Below are 13,777 nucleotides of genomic sequence, written 5' to 3'. Positions count from 1 at the left end.
TAAAGTAGAAGTACTCAGGTCTTGTACTTGAGTAAAGTAGAAGTACTCAGGTCTTGTACTTGAGTAAAGTAGAAGTACTCAGGTCTTGTACTTGAGTAAAGTAGAAGTACTCAGGTCTTGTACTTGAGTAAAGTAGAAGTACTCAGATCTTGTTCTTGAGTAAAGTAGAAGTACTCAGGTCTTGTTCTTGAGTAAAGTAGAAGTACTCAGGTCTTGTACTTGAGTAAAAGTAGAAGTACTCAGGTCTTGTACTTGAGTAAAAGTAGAAGTACTCAGGTCTTGTACTTGAGTAAAGTAGAAGTACTCAGATCTTGTACTTGAGTAAAAGTAGAAGTACTCAGATCTTGTTCTTGAGTAAAGTAGAAGTACTCAGGTCTTGTACTTGAGTAAAGTAGAAGTACTCAGGTCTTGTACTTGAGTAAAGTAGAAGTACTCAGGTCTTGTACTTGAGTAAAGTAGAAGTACTCAGGTCTTGTACTTGAGTAAAGTAGAAGTACTCAGGTCTTGTACTTGAGTAAAGTAGAAGTACTCAGATCTTGTTCTTGAGTAAAGTAGAAGTACTCAGGTCTTGTTCTTGAGTAAAGTAGAAGTACTCAGTTCTTGTACTTGAGTAAAAGTAGAAGTACTCAGGTCTTGTACTTGAGTAAAGTAGAAGTACTCAGGTCTTGTACTTGAGTAAAGTAGAAGTACTCAGGTCTTGTACTTGAGTAAAGTAGAAGTACTCAGGTCTTGTACTTGAGTACAGTAGAAGTAGCAGAGTGTAGGAATACTCTGTCACAGTAAAAGTATTCTAAATGTTCCTCCAGTGAAAGTAGAAAGTACTCTCCTCTAAATGTACTTAAAGTAGCGACAGTAAAAGTACTCATTGTCTGATTGGTCCATTTCAGAATAATATCTCTGATCTGTTTTAGAATGATTGATCAGTAAAGTGTTCTCAGAGCTGGTAAAGGTGCAGCTAGTTTGGATTGACATTTGAACTGAAGGGGAGAAGTACAAGGTAGCACGAAGTTGAAATACTAAGGTAAAGTACAAGTTCCTCAAAGTTGTACTTTAGTTCAGAACGTACTTAGTTACTTACTTTACATCAAGACGGTGTAAACAAGACAAGACACAAGAGACAAAGCATTTCAAAATAAAACAGGAAACACACAAAACAATATCCTGAAAGAATCCATTCCAGAGGAACTCTTTCCAGATGTTCCTAAAACATTCATAAGCATCCAGCGTGGTCCAGGAGAGGGTCTGGATTCAGCTCGTGAAAGTCAGGGGAGGGCCAGGGGACAGTTAGGGTGAGGGACAGTTAGGGTGAGGGCCAGGGGACAGTTAGGGTGAGGGCCAGGGGACAGTCAGGGTGAGGGCCAGGGGACAGTCAGGGTGAGGGCCAGGGGACAGTTAGGGTGACGGACAGTTAGGGTGAGGGCCAGGGGACAGTTAGGGTGAGGGCCAGGGGACAGTCAGGGTGAGGGCCAGGGGACAGTCAGGGTGAGGGCCAGGGGACAGTCAGGGTGAGGGCCAGGGGAGAGTCAGGGTGAGGAACAGTTAGGGTGAGGGCCAGGGGACAGTTAGGGTGAGGGCCGGGGGACAGTTAGGGTGAGGGCCAGGGGACAGTCAGGGTGAGGGCCAGGGGACAGTCAGGGTGAGGGCCAGGGGACAGTCAGGGTGAGGAACAGTTAGGGTGAGGGCCAGGGGACAGTTAGGGTGAGGGCCGGGGGACAGTTAGGGTGAGGGCCAGGGGACAGTCAGGGTGAGGGCCAGGGGACAGTCAGGGTGAGGGCCAGGGGACAGTCAGGGTGAGGAACAGTTAGGGTGAGGGCCAGGGGACAGTTAGGGTGAGGGCCGGGGGACAGTTAGGGTGAGGGCCAGGGGACAGTCAGGGTGAGGGCCAGGGGACAGTCAGGGTGAGGGCCAGGGGACAGTCAGGGTGAGGAACAGTTAGGGTGAGGGCCAGGGGACAGTTAGGGTGAGGGCCGGGGGACAGTTAGGGTGAGGGCCAGGGGACAGTCAGGGTGAGGGCCAGGGGACAGTGCAGAGGCTGGAGAGAGCGTTAATAAGATCAGTGAGGAGGCAGAAAACTGAACTGCAGTAAAACCCTTTATACGGTTGTGGTAGGAGGGCAGAACTCTGGAGGGGTCCATGAATCTGGATCTAAAGCTGGTGGGGAGATAGGGGACCCAGGAGACTCCGGAGTCACAGCGCAGAAACTGAGCGAGGGCCCCATCCCCATACCCCTTTTGCGGACCTGTTCATGTGAGGGTTAGCTGACAGATGAGGGCATGAGTAGAGCCTGAAAGAAGGGCCCTCAGGAGCTCAGACTGTGGTGAGTACAGCTACTGACTCCACAGAACAAACCAGACCTGACCTCCACTGGCTCAGCGGGGGGTGATGGAGACCAAGTCCTTTCGCCAGTGTGTATATATGTATACTGCATGTGTGTATAAATATATATGTGTACGTGTTTATATGTACAGTATATGTGTATTTATATACATACACGGGGAAACCCACTTCCTACGTTTGCAGTTAAAAGTAATATTTCATATTTTAATCCCTGGAAAAAAAACATTGAAAGTGGATGAGTAATGGGGGGGGGCTATTTTCTTTTGAAGCGTTCATAAGATGCTCTGTTTCATTTATCCTCTGTATTAATATGGAATTAAGTTAGTAATAAAAGGATGTATGGTTTTGATTCATACTGCATGTATTTTAGCATAGTTAATGTGCCTTCCAAAGTATGTTGCTTATCGATAGTATATTTCCATCATGGCCAAAGGGGCCTATGGGGAATGGGCTCAATGGGGCTGTTCCCAGGTCTACACACACTAGTCTCGTATCACCAGCATCACGCTATAAGTCTGTGATGTTTTGAGGGATTAATGTTTAACCATCACTCCTTAATGTTCGATGGGCACATATTTGTGGGGAGAGACGAGACCGGAGCTGAGACCCCAAACTGTATGCTGCTGTTAAAAAGTATTTCCAACATCTGTCTGTCTGACTGATCTAGTTTGAATGATGTCCAATCATATAGTATACTTTGATTCAGTCATATATATTTTTAAATTCAGACCTCTGAGCCCCTCATTCCTAAATACCACATGTGAAACGCATCAAAACTAATGTGCAGGTGTCTGACCGCTACAAACCTGGATGCAGGTTAACCTGAAGGTGTTGGGGAGACCCAGGCCTGGCCGGAGGTCTCTAAGGAACAAAAGATGGACTCCTCTCCGGTGAAGTTCAACTCTTTATTAAAGATCAAACAAGTCATCTCTTGAAGGTTCAGAGTCTCATAGAATCAAAACGAAACAAGAAACCCCGTGCCCCGTCTGTCAGTGATGATTGAGAAAGCAGAGCTGTTTATATTTGAGCTTTCAAACAGGTGTTATTATTCATTGCAGACATCAGCTTTCAATCATATTCTTATCTGGTCTGACTGGGAAACACCCACTGCTTCCTGTCTGCAGATCATTTACACATGGATAAATCAATAGAGGGTTATAACAAAGTACTTTTACAAACACCAGTCATTGTGAATACATAGAAGAATTGCAGTACAGTGAGGAGAGCACACTGGAATCACTAATAAACACATGAAGTGAATATGAGAGTAAATGAATGCATTTGTGAGTTTATATAAAAGGTCAAAGTTGAAATTCAGAAGGACAAACTCCGGCCTTTTTCTGATTTTGCTTTTAAGGAACTGAAGAAGTACTTCCTGTTTAAGATTGAACTTGTTTAAACCCATGAGACCTGCTGGACTACAGATCAGAGAGAGCGCTGAAGAACTGCCTTTCACACTGGTGCTCTAATGGCAGTGTTGCCATAGTTACCTTGAAAAAGTAATCTGATTACTGATTACTCCTTTAAAAAGCTACTAAGTTAGATTACAAGTTACTTTCACCACACACTCACTGGTTTTGCCAGTCCGTCCGTCCGTCTGTCTGTCTAATGGTCAGGGGTCTCCAGTAGAGGTTCATCTGAATCACAGTTTCTTTTCTTTATCGCGATTACACAGTTTGGTGACTGCTACTCCTCCTGCTACTACTCCTGCTGCTACTGCTGCTGCTACTGCTGCTCCTCCTGATCCCACTACTACTGCTGCTCCTCCTGATCCCACTACTACTGCTGCTCCTCCTGCTCCCACTACTGCTGCTGCTCCTCCTGATCCTACTGCTCCTGCTGCTCCTCCTGCTGCAACTGCTGCTCCTGCTGCCCCTGCTGCTCCTGCTGCTCCTGCTGCCCCTGCTGCTCCTGCTGCCCCTGCTGCTCCTGCTGCTCCTGCTGCTCCTGCTGCCCCTGCTGCTCCTGCTGCCCCTGCTGCTCCTGCTGCTCCTGCTGCTCCTGCTGCCCCTGCTGCTCCTGCTGCCCCTGCTGCCCCTGCTGCTCCTGCTGCCCCTGCTGCCCCTGCTGCTCCTGCTGCCCCTGCTGCTCCTGCTGCTCCTGCTGCTCCTGCTGCTCCTGCCGCCCCTGCCGCTCCGGCCGCTTCTGCTGCTCCTGCTGCTCCTGCTGCCCCTGCTGCTCCTGCTGCTCCTGCTGCTCCTGCTGTTGCTAACACTACTACTCCTATTACTGCTATTACTACTAGTGCTCCTGCTATTACTGCTACTGCTTTTTTATTTGTTAGATACGGTTTCAGTTTCTCCCATACGCTCTTTTTGATCTCAGCACCGCCACCTGCTGCACCTGCTGCACCTGCTGCACCTGCTGCACCTGCTGCACCTGCTGCACCTGCTGCACCTGCTGCACCTGACCGGTTCGTTTCTTCTCTAAGGAAAGTCTTAGCCATCCTGAACATCTCGTCTGTGTAGGGCTGTCCTCCGTTAGCTGAAACCATCTCATCTATCTTACACAGGAAGGTTCTGACCTGCTCTCTGCTTCTCTTGGTTCTGTTGTCAAACACACAGTATCTATCTCCACACATGGAGACCAGCTTAGAGACATGATCGTTGGACTGGATCAAACCTTCAATGGTCTGACTTTCTTTAAGGTCGTCTCCATGAGTGAAAAGCACCATGGAGTACTTCAGAGCATCACCTTTAAAGAGCTGTGGAAGGAGCTCAAAGACTTTGATGTCTGCTTCAGTAATCCTGCCTAATTTGACCACAATAACGAAGGCATGTACTCCTGGACTCGCCTCTACCACAGACTTCATGATCTCAAGGTGCAGCTCCTCTGGAGTCAGCTGTTTATCAGTGAATCCTGGAGTATCAACCACCGTGACCTTAGAGCCCTCCACTATGGCTGAGGAAGAGGTCGTCTCTGTGCTGACTGACGCAAAGTCAGCCGCTGAATTAAACTCCTCAGATCTCAGGATGGTGTTTCCAGAGGAACTCTTCCCAGCTCCAGGAAGACCCAGCATCACGATCCTCCTCTCTTTGGAAACACCAGCTGGAAGACAGAAAAACAGGAGGGACAGTTCATCTCTGAACCAGTACGGTACGTCAATGTTATATCAAAAGAGACGACAACAGACACGACAACAAACACGACAACACGACAACAAACACGACAACAAACACGACAACAAACACGACAACAAACACGACAACAAACACGACAACACGACAACAAACACGACAATAAACACGACAATAAACACGACAACAAACACGACAACAGACACGACAACAAACACGACAACACGACAACAAACACGACAACAAACACGACAACAAACACGACAACAAACACGACAACACGACAACAAACACGACAACAAACACGACAATAAACACGACAATAAACACAACAACACGACAACAAACACGACAACAAACACGACAACAGACACGACAACAAACACGACAACACGACAACAAACACGACAATAAACACGACAATAAACACGACAACAAACACGACAACAAACACGACAACAAACACGACAACAAACACGACAACAAACACGACAACAAACACGACAACAAACACGACAACACGACAACAAACACGACAACAAACACGACAACAAACACGACAACACGACAACAAACACGACAATAAACACGACAATAAACACGACAACAAACACGACAACAAACACGACAACAAACACGACAACAAACACGACAACAAACACGACAACACGACAACAAACACGACAACAAACACGACAACAAACACGACAACAAACACGACAACACGACAACAAACACGACAACAAACACGACAATAAACACGACAATAAACACGACAACAGACACGACAACAAACACGACAACAGACACGACAACAAACACGACAACAAACACGACAACACGACAACAAACACGACAATAAACACGACAATAAACACGACAACAAACACGACAACAGACACGACAACAAACACGACAACACGACAACAAACACGACAATAAACACGACAATAAACACGACAACAAACACGACAACAAACACGACAACAAACACGACAACAAACACGACAACAAACACGACAACACGACAACAAACACGACAACAAACACGACAACACGACAACAAACACGACAACAAACACGACAACAAACACGACAACAAACACGACAACACGACAACAAACACGACAACAACACGACAACAAACACGACAACAAACACGACAACAGACACGACAACAAACACGACAACACGACAACAAACACGACAATAAACACGACAATAAACACGACAACAAACACGACAACAAACACGACAACAAACACGACAACAAACACGACAACAAACACGACAACACGACAACAAACACGACAACAAACACGACAACAAACACGACAACAAACACGACAACAAACACGACAACACGACAACAAACACGACAACAAACACGACAACAAACACGACAATAAACACGACAATAAACACGACAACAAACACGACAATAAACACGACAATAAACACAACAACACGACAACAAACACGACAACAAACACGACAACAAACACGACAATAAACACGACAATAAACACAACAATAAACACGACAACAAACACGACAACAAACACGACAATAAACACGAAAACAAACACGACAATAAACACGACAACAAACACGACAACAAACACGACAATAAACACGACAACAAACACGAAAACAAACACGACAACAAACACGACAACAAACACGACAATAAACACGACAACACGACAACAAACACGACAACAAACACGACAATAAACACGACAACAAACACGACAACAAACACGACAATAAACACGACAATAAACACGAAAACAAACACGACAATAAACACGACAACAAACACGACAACAAACACGACAATAAACACGACAACAAACACGAAAACAAACACGACAACAAACACGACAACAAACACGACAACAAACACGACAACACGACAAAAAACACGACAACAAACACGACAATAAACACGACAACAAACACGACAACAAACACGACAATAAACACGAAAACAAACACGACAACAAACACGACAATAAACACGACAACAGAGACGACAATAAACACGACAACAAACACGACAACAAACACGACAATAAACACGACAACAAACACGACAACACGACAACAAACACGACAATAAACACGACAACAAACACGACAACAAACACGACAATAAACACGACAACAAACACGACAATAAACACGACAACAAACACGACAATAAACACGACAACAAACACGACAACAAACACGACAATAAACACGACAACAAACACGACAACACGACAACAAACACGACAACAAACACGACAACAAACACGACAATAAACACGAAAACAAACACGACAACAAACACGACAACAAACACGACAATAGAGACGAAAACAAACACGACAACAAACACGACAACAAACACGACAACAAACACGACAACAAACACGACAATAAACACGAAAACAAACACGACAACAAACACGACAACAAACACGACAACAAACACGACAATAAACACGACAACAAACACGACAACAAACACGACAACAAACACGACAACAGAGACGACAATAGAGACGATAATAGAGACGACAATAGAGACGACAATAGAGACGACAATAGAGACGACAATAGAGACGATAATAGAGACGACAATAGAGACGACAATAGAGACGACAATAGAGACGACAATAGAGACGACAATAGAGACGACAATAGAGACGACAATAGAGACGATAATAGAGACGATAATAGAGACGATAATAGAGACGACAATAGAGACGACAATAGAGACGACAATAGAGACGACAATAGAGACGACAATAGAGACGACAATAGAGACGATAATAGAGACGATAATAGAGACGACAATAGAGACGACAATAGAGACGATAATAGAGACGACAATAGAGACGACAATAGAGACGACAATAGAGACGACAATAGAGACGACAATAGAGACGATAATAGAGACGACAATAGAGACGACAATAGAGACGACAATAGAGACGATAATAGAGACGACAATAGAGACGATAATAGAGACGATAATAGAGACGATGACGATAATAGAGACGATAATAGAGACGATAATAGAGACGATAATAGAGACGACAATAGAGACGACAATAGAGACGATAATAGAGACGATAATAGAGACGACAATAGAGACGACAATAGAGACGACAATAGAGACGATAATAGAGACGATAATAGAGACGATAATAGAGACGATAATAGAGACGATAATAGAGACGATAATAGAGACGATAATAGAGACGACAACAGAGACGACAATAGAGACGATAAAGACGTTACTGAACATTAATCAAGATAATTGGACAGAACAGTACCTGGTGAGTCGGGTTGTTCCTTGGCTCTCTGGTGGCCAGACTTCAGCAGCAGATCTCTGACTTGCTCCTCATTATCAGACTGATTGTTGAAGAGGTGAAAGGCCCCCGAGAACATTTTAACACATTTTGGAAGTGTAAGTCCATCTCCTTTAGCAAAGATGAAATTCTCCAAAGTGTTATTCTTTAAAGTATCTCCTCCAGTGAAGAGGAGGTAACTCTTCTTCAACCCCCCGCGTCCGAGAACTCTCATTGCTGTCTTCACCGCCTTCTGGTCTTCCTTTGTGAAACGTCCGACTTTGAGGGTCACCAGAAACAGACAGCGCCTGGAGGACTTCAGGAGACCCTGACAGAAGTCTTCAATCTGCTTCACTGTTTCCTTGCTGTCTAATATTCCTGGAGTGTCGACCACTGAGATCTGTTGCCCTAACACACTTCCTGTTTGCTCAGAGATTTCTGTTGTCAGTGAGTTGAAACACATGTCAGACTTAAACGCGTCTCTTCCCAGGATGGTGTTTCCTGAAGCACTTTTCCCAACACCTGATTTTCCCAGGAGGACGATGGTAAGATCTGGATCCATGTTTGAAGATCAGGAAACCTGCAGGAGAGAAGGGTCAGGTCAGGAGGGGCACAGGCTTTAGTTGTGTCTGTGATCATAACCCCAACACACATTCATGAATTATTACAGGTCCTCAAGCACAATGCTCCTGAGACACATTTCCACCAGATCCAATGTGAATATTGCTTTATGTTTGATGGTTTTACAGTCTTCTCTCAAGAGTTTTTATCAGTGTGTTCATTTCACTGGTATCTTTCATTATGTTTAAGAACACCCAAACACCAAACTCCTACTTTATAAACCTCAAAGGGCCGGTGTGCAGAAGGAGTACTTTTACTTTAGGTTCTCAAATATGTATTTATATTATACAGTTCTGAAATGAGGGAGTGAAAACCTCTCAGTCGTCCCACAGCGGGGACATTAACAGGTTAGGGAGGGAGGACAGGATACGGAAGGAGGAGTAGTAAGGGAAGGAGGAGTGGTTAGGGAAGGAGGAGTGGTTAGGGAAGGAGGAGATGTTAGGGAAAGAGGAGAGGTTAGGGAGGGAGGAGTAGTTAGGGAAGGAGGAGATGTTAGGGAAAGAGGAGAGGTTAGGGAGGGAGGAGAGGATACGGAAGGAGGACAGGATATGAAAGGAGGAGAGGTTAGGGAAGGAGGAGAGGTTAGGGAGGAAGGAGAGGTTAGGGAAAGAGGCGTGGTTAGGGAAGGAGGAGAGGATACGGAAGTAGGAGATGTTAGGTAGGGAGGAGAGGTTAGGGAAGGAGGCGGTGTTAGGGAAGGAGGAGTGGTAAGGGAAGGAGGAGAGGTTAGGGAAAGAGGAGAGGTTAGGGAGGGAGGAGTAGTTAGGGAAGGAGGAGATGTTAGGGAAAGAGGAGAGGTTAGGGAGGGAGGAGAGGATACGGAAGGAGGACAGGATATGAAAGGAGGAGAGGTTAGGGAAGGAGGAGAGGTTAGGGAGGAAGGAGAGGTTAGGGAAAGAGGCATGGTTAGGGAAGGAGGAGAGGATACAGAAGGAGGAGAGGTTAGGGAAGGAGGAGTCGTAAGGGAAGGAGGACAGGATACGGAAGGAGGAGAGGTTAGGGATGGAGGAGTGGTTAGGGAAGGAGGAGAGGTTAGGGAAGGAGGAGAGGTTAGGGAGGGAGGAGAGGTTAGGGAAGGAGGAGATGTTAGGGAAGGAGGCGTGGTTAGGGAAGGAGGAGTGGTAAGGGAAGGAGGAGAGGTTAGGGAAGGAGGAGAGGTTAGGGAGGGAGGAGAGGATACGGAAGGAGGAGTGGTTAGGGAAGGAGGAGAGGTTAGGGAAGGAGGAGAGGATAGGGAAGAAGGAGAGGATACGGAAGGAGGAGAGGTTAGGGAAGGAGAGAGGGTAAGGAAGGAGGAGAGGTTAAGGAAGGAGGAGAGGTTAGGGAAGGAGGAGAGGTTAGGGAGGGAGGAGAGGTTAGGGAAGGAGGAGAGGTTAGGGAAGGAGAGAGGGTAAGGAAGGAGGAGAGGTTAAGGAATGAGAGAGGTTAGGGTAGGGGGAGAGGATACGGAAGTAGGAGATGTTAGGTAGGGAGGAGAGGTTAGGGAAGGAGGCGGTGTTAGGGAAGGAGGAGTGGTAAGGGAAGGAGGAGAGGTTAGGGAAGGAGGAGTGGTTAGGGAAGGAGGAGTCATAAGGGAAGGAGAGAGGATAGGGAAGGAGGAGAGGTTAGGGAAGGAGAGAGGATAGGGAAGGAGGAGAGGTTAGGGAAGAAGGAGAGGATACGGAAGGAGGAGATGTTAGGTAGGGAGGAGAGGTTAGGGAAGGAGGCGGTGTTAGGGAAGGAGGAGTGGTTAGGGAAGGAGGAGTCGTAAGGGAAAGAGAGAGGATAGGGAAGGAGGAGAGGATACGGAAGGAGGGAGGATAGGGAAGGAGGAGAGGTTAGGGAAGGAGGAGAGGATACGAAAGGAGGAGATGTTAGGTAGGGAGGAGAGGTTAGGGAAGGAGGCGGTGTTAGGGAAGGAGGAGTGATTAGGGAAGGAGGAGAGGATACAGAAGGAGGAGAGGTTAGGGAAGGAGGAGTCGTAAGGGAAGGAGGACAGGATACGGAAGGAGGAGAGGTTAGGGATGGAGGAGTGGTTAGGGAAGGAGGAGAGGTTAGGGAAGGAGGAGAGGTTAGGGAGGGAGGAGAGGTTAGGGAAGGAGGAGATGTTAGGGAAGGAGGCGTGGTTAGGGAAGGAGGAGTGGTAAGGGAAGGAGGAGAGGTTAGGGAAGGAGGAGAGGTTAGGGAGGGAGGAGAGGATACGGAAGGAGGAGTGGTTAGGGAAGGAGGAGAGGTTAGGGAAGGAGGAGAGGATAGGGAAGAAGGAGAGGATACGGAAGGAGGAGAGGTTAGGGAAGGAGAGAGGGTAAGGAAGGAGGAGAGGTTAAGGAAGGAGGAGAGGTTAGGGAAGGAGGAGAGGTTAGGGAGGGAGGAGAGGTTAGGGAAGGAGGAGAGGTTAGGGAAGGAGAGAGGGTAAGGAAGGAGGAGAGGTTAAGGAATGAGAGAGGTTAGGGTAGGGGGAGAGGATACGGAAGTAGGAGATGTTAGGTAGGGAGGAGAGGTTAGGGAAGGAGGCGGTGTTAGGGAAGGAGGAGTGGTAAGGGAAGGAGGAGAGGTTAGGGAAGGAGGAGTGGTTAGGGAAGGAGGAGTCATAAGGGAAGGAGAGAGGATAGGGAAGGAGGAGAGGTTAGGGAAGGAGAGAGGATAGGGAAGGAGGAGAGGTTAGGGAAGAAGGAGAGGATACGGAAGGAGGAGATGTTAGGTAGGGAGGAGAGGTTAGGGAAGGAGGCGGTGTTAGGGAAGGAGGAGTGGTTAGGGAAGGAGGAGTCGTAAGGGAAAGAGAGAGGATAGGGAAGGAGGAGAGGATACGGAAGGAGGGAGGATAGGGAAGGAGGAGAGGTTAGGGAAGGAGGAGAGGATAGGGAAGGAGAGAGGGTAAGGAAGGAGGAGAGGTTAAGGAATGAGAGAGGTTAGGGTAGGGGGAGAGGATACGGAAGTAGGAGATGTTAGGTAGGGAGGAGAGGTTAGGGAAGGAGGCGGTGTTAGGGAAGGAGGAGTGGTAAGGGAAGGAGGAGAGGTTAGGGAAGGAGGAGTGGTTAGGGAAGGAGGAGTCATAAGGGAAGGAGAGAGGATAGGGAAGGAGGAGAGGTTAGGGAAGGAGAGAGGATAGGGAAGGAGGAGAGGTTAGGGAAGAAGGAGAGGATACGGAAGGAGGAGATGTTAGGTAGGGAGGAGAGGTTAGGGAAGGAGGCGGTGTTAGGGAAGGAGGAGTGGTTAGGGAAGGAGGAGTCGTAAGGGAAAGAGAGAGGATAGGGAAGGAGGAGAGGATACGGAAGGAGGGAGGATAGGGAAGGAGGAGAGGTTAGGGAAGGAGGAGAGGATACGAAAGGAGGAGATGTTAGGTAGGGAGGAGAGGTTAGGAAGGAGGCGGTGTTAGGGAAGGAGGAGTGATTAGGGAAGGAGGAGTGGTAAGGGAAGGAGGAGTGGTAAGGGAAGGAGGAGATGTTAGGTAGGGAGGAGAGGATACGGAAGGAGGAGATGTTAGGTAGGGAAGGAGGCGGTGTTAGGGAAGGAGGAGAGGTTAGGGTTAGGGCTACATGAACCCCCCCCCCCCGGCTCTTATTTTGACCGCCTGTGATTTGACCCTTGGACCCTCAGTGGAAACTCCAGAGGTGACCTCGGGGGTTTCTGAAACTGCTCCTGAGTCTGTTTCCTGATCTCCTCTTTGTGGTAGATAATATTCAGACCCGAAGCGTCTCTGTATTTCTGACTGTCACCTTTATTCCTCTGTTCATGATCTCACCGTCAGCTGTTTGCTGCATCTCATCATCACAGTTTGTAGAAATTCATCAAAACCGAAAGTAAAAATCACACTGACTAAAATAACCTGGGTGCTTTCGAATAAACCAGAACACAGAATTTAAAGTAAAGACTCGTATTCTCCTTTGTATTATATTTAAGTTGAGCAACTTTTATATAATGTATGAACTGACACTCACCGGTCGATAATCGGGATCTGTTCGATGTCTGGTCTTCTGAACTGCGCTCTCTGAAGGAGTGCTCTCATATCATCACCTTTCAAAATAAAAGCACCACAGAGAACCACAATACTTTATGCTCAAATAAAAATTTAACTTTTCTCTGAATGTAATTTGATAGAAGTCAGAAATGTCAGAAAAGGTCCGAAACTTGGGGAAAAAAGTCAAGAATAAAGAAAAGAATCTGAAATTTATTCAAAACTGTTTTCAGAAATCTGTAAAAAAGTTAGAAATTGAGAAAAGCTCTGAAATTTGAGAAGAAGTTTGCCGTAAAAACAATTCTGAAATATGAGGAAAGGCAGAAATCTTAAATGAAATATTCAAATTGGTTTCATGTGCCGCTGAGCAGCTCCGGCGCTGGATCCAGTTCTGTTCATACAGCCAGGACTCAGGTGCACAGGCTCCAGCCTGGACCTGATGTTCAGGTGAAACTGAACTG

The 13,777-nt window shown here is 46.7% G+C and overlaps 1 protein-coding gene across 1 annotated transcript; it reads right to left on the bottom strand.

Moving 5' to 3' along the window:
• Positions 1–3,228: 3,228 nt before the first annotated feature.
• LOC134871686 (GTPase IMAP family member 8-like) lies at positions 3,229–13,493 on the bottom strand. Its single transcript, XM_063894500.1, has 3 exons — positions 13,300–13,493; positions 8,747–9,341; positions 3,229–5,385 (listed from the first exon to the last, which is right to left on the bottom strand). The coding sequence occupies exons 2-3, from the start codon at positions 9,321–9,323 to the stop codon at positions 3,980–3,982; spliced, it is 1,983 nt and encodes a 660-aa protein (XP_063750570.1). The 5' UTR covers positions 9,324–9,341; positions 13,300–13,493; the 3' UTR covers positions 3,229–3,979.
• Positions 13,494–13,777: the final 284 nt, after the last annotated feature.

The sequence above is a fragment of the Eleginops maclovinus genome, chromosome 11, assembly GCF_036324505.1.
Source record: "Eleginops maclovinus isolate JMC-PN-2008 ecotype Puerto Natales chromosome 11, JC_Emac_rtc_rv5, whole genome shotgun sequence".
Classification (NCBI taxonomy): Eukaryota; Metazoa; Chordata; class Actinopteri; order Perciformes; family Eleginopidae; genus Eleginops; species Eleginops maclovinus.
Note: the sequence above shows the minus strand (reverse complement) of the source record. Positions and strands in the feature narration are given on the sequence as shown.

Coding starts and splice junctions, on each gene's coding strand:
- LOC134871686 (XM_063894500.1), bottom strand. CDS start 9,323: ATGGATCCAGATCTTACCATCGTCCTCCTGGGAAAATCAGGTGTTGGG. Junction 5,386..8,746: donor GGAACAACCCGACTCACCAG/GTACTGTTCTGT, acceptor TCTGTCTTCCAG/CTGGTGTTTCCAAAGAGAGG.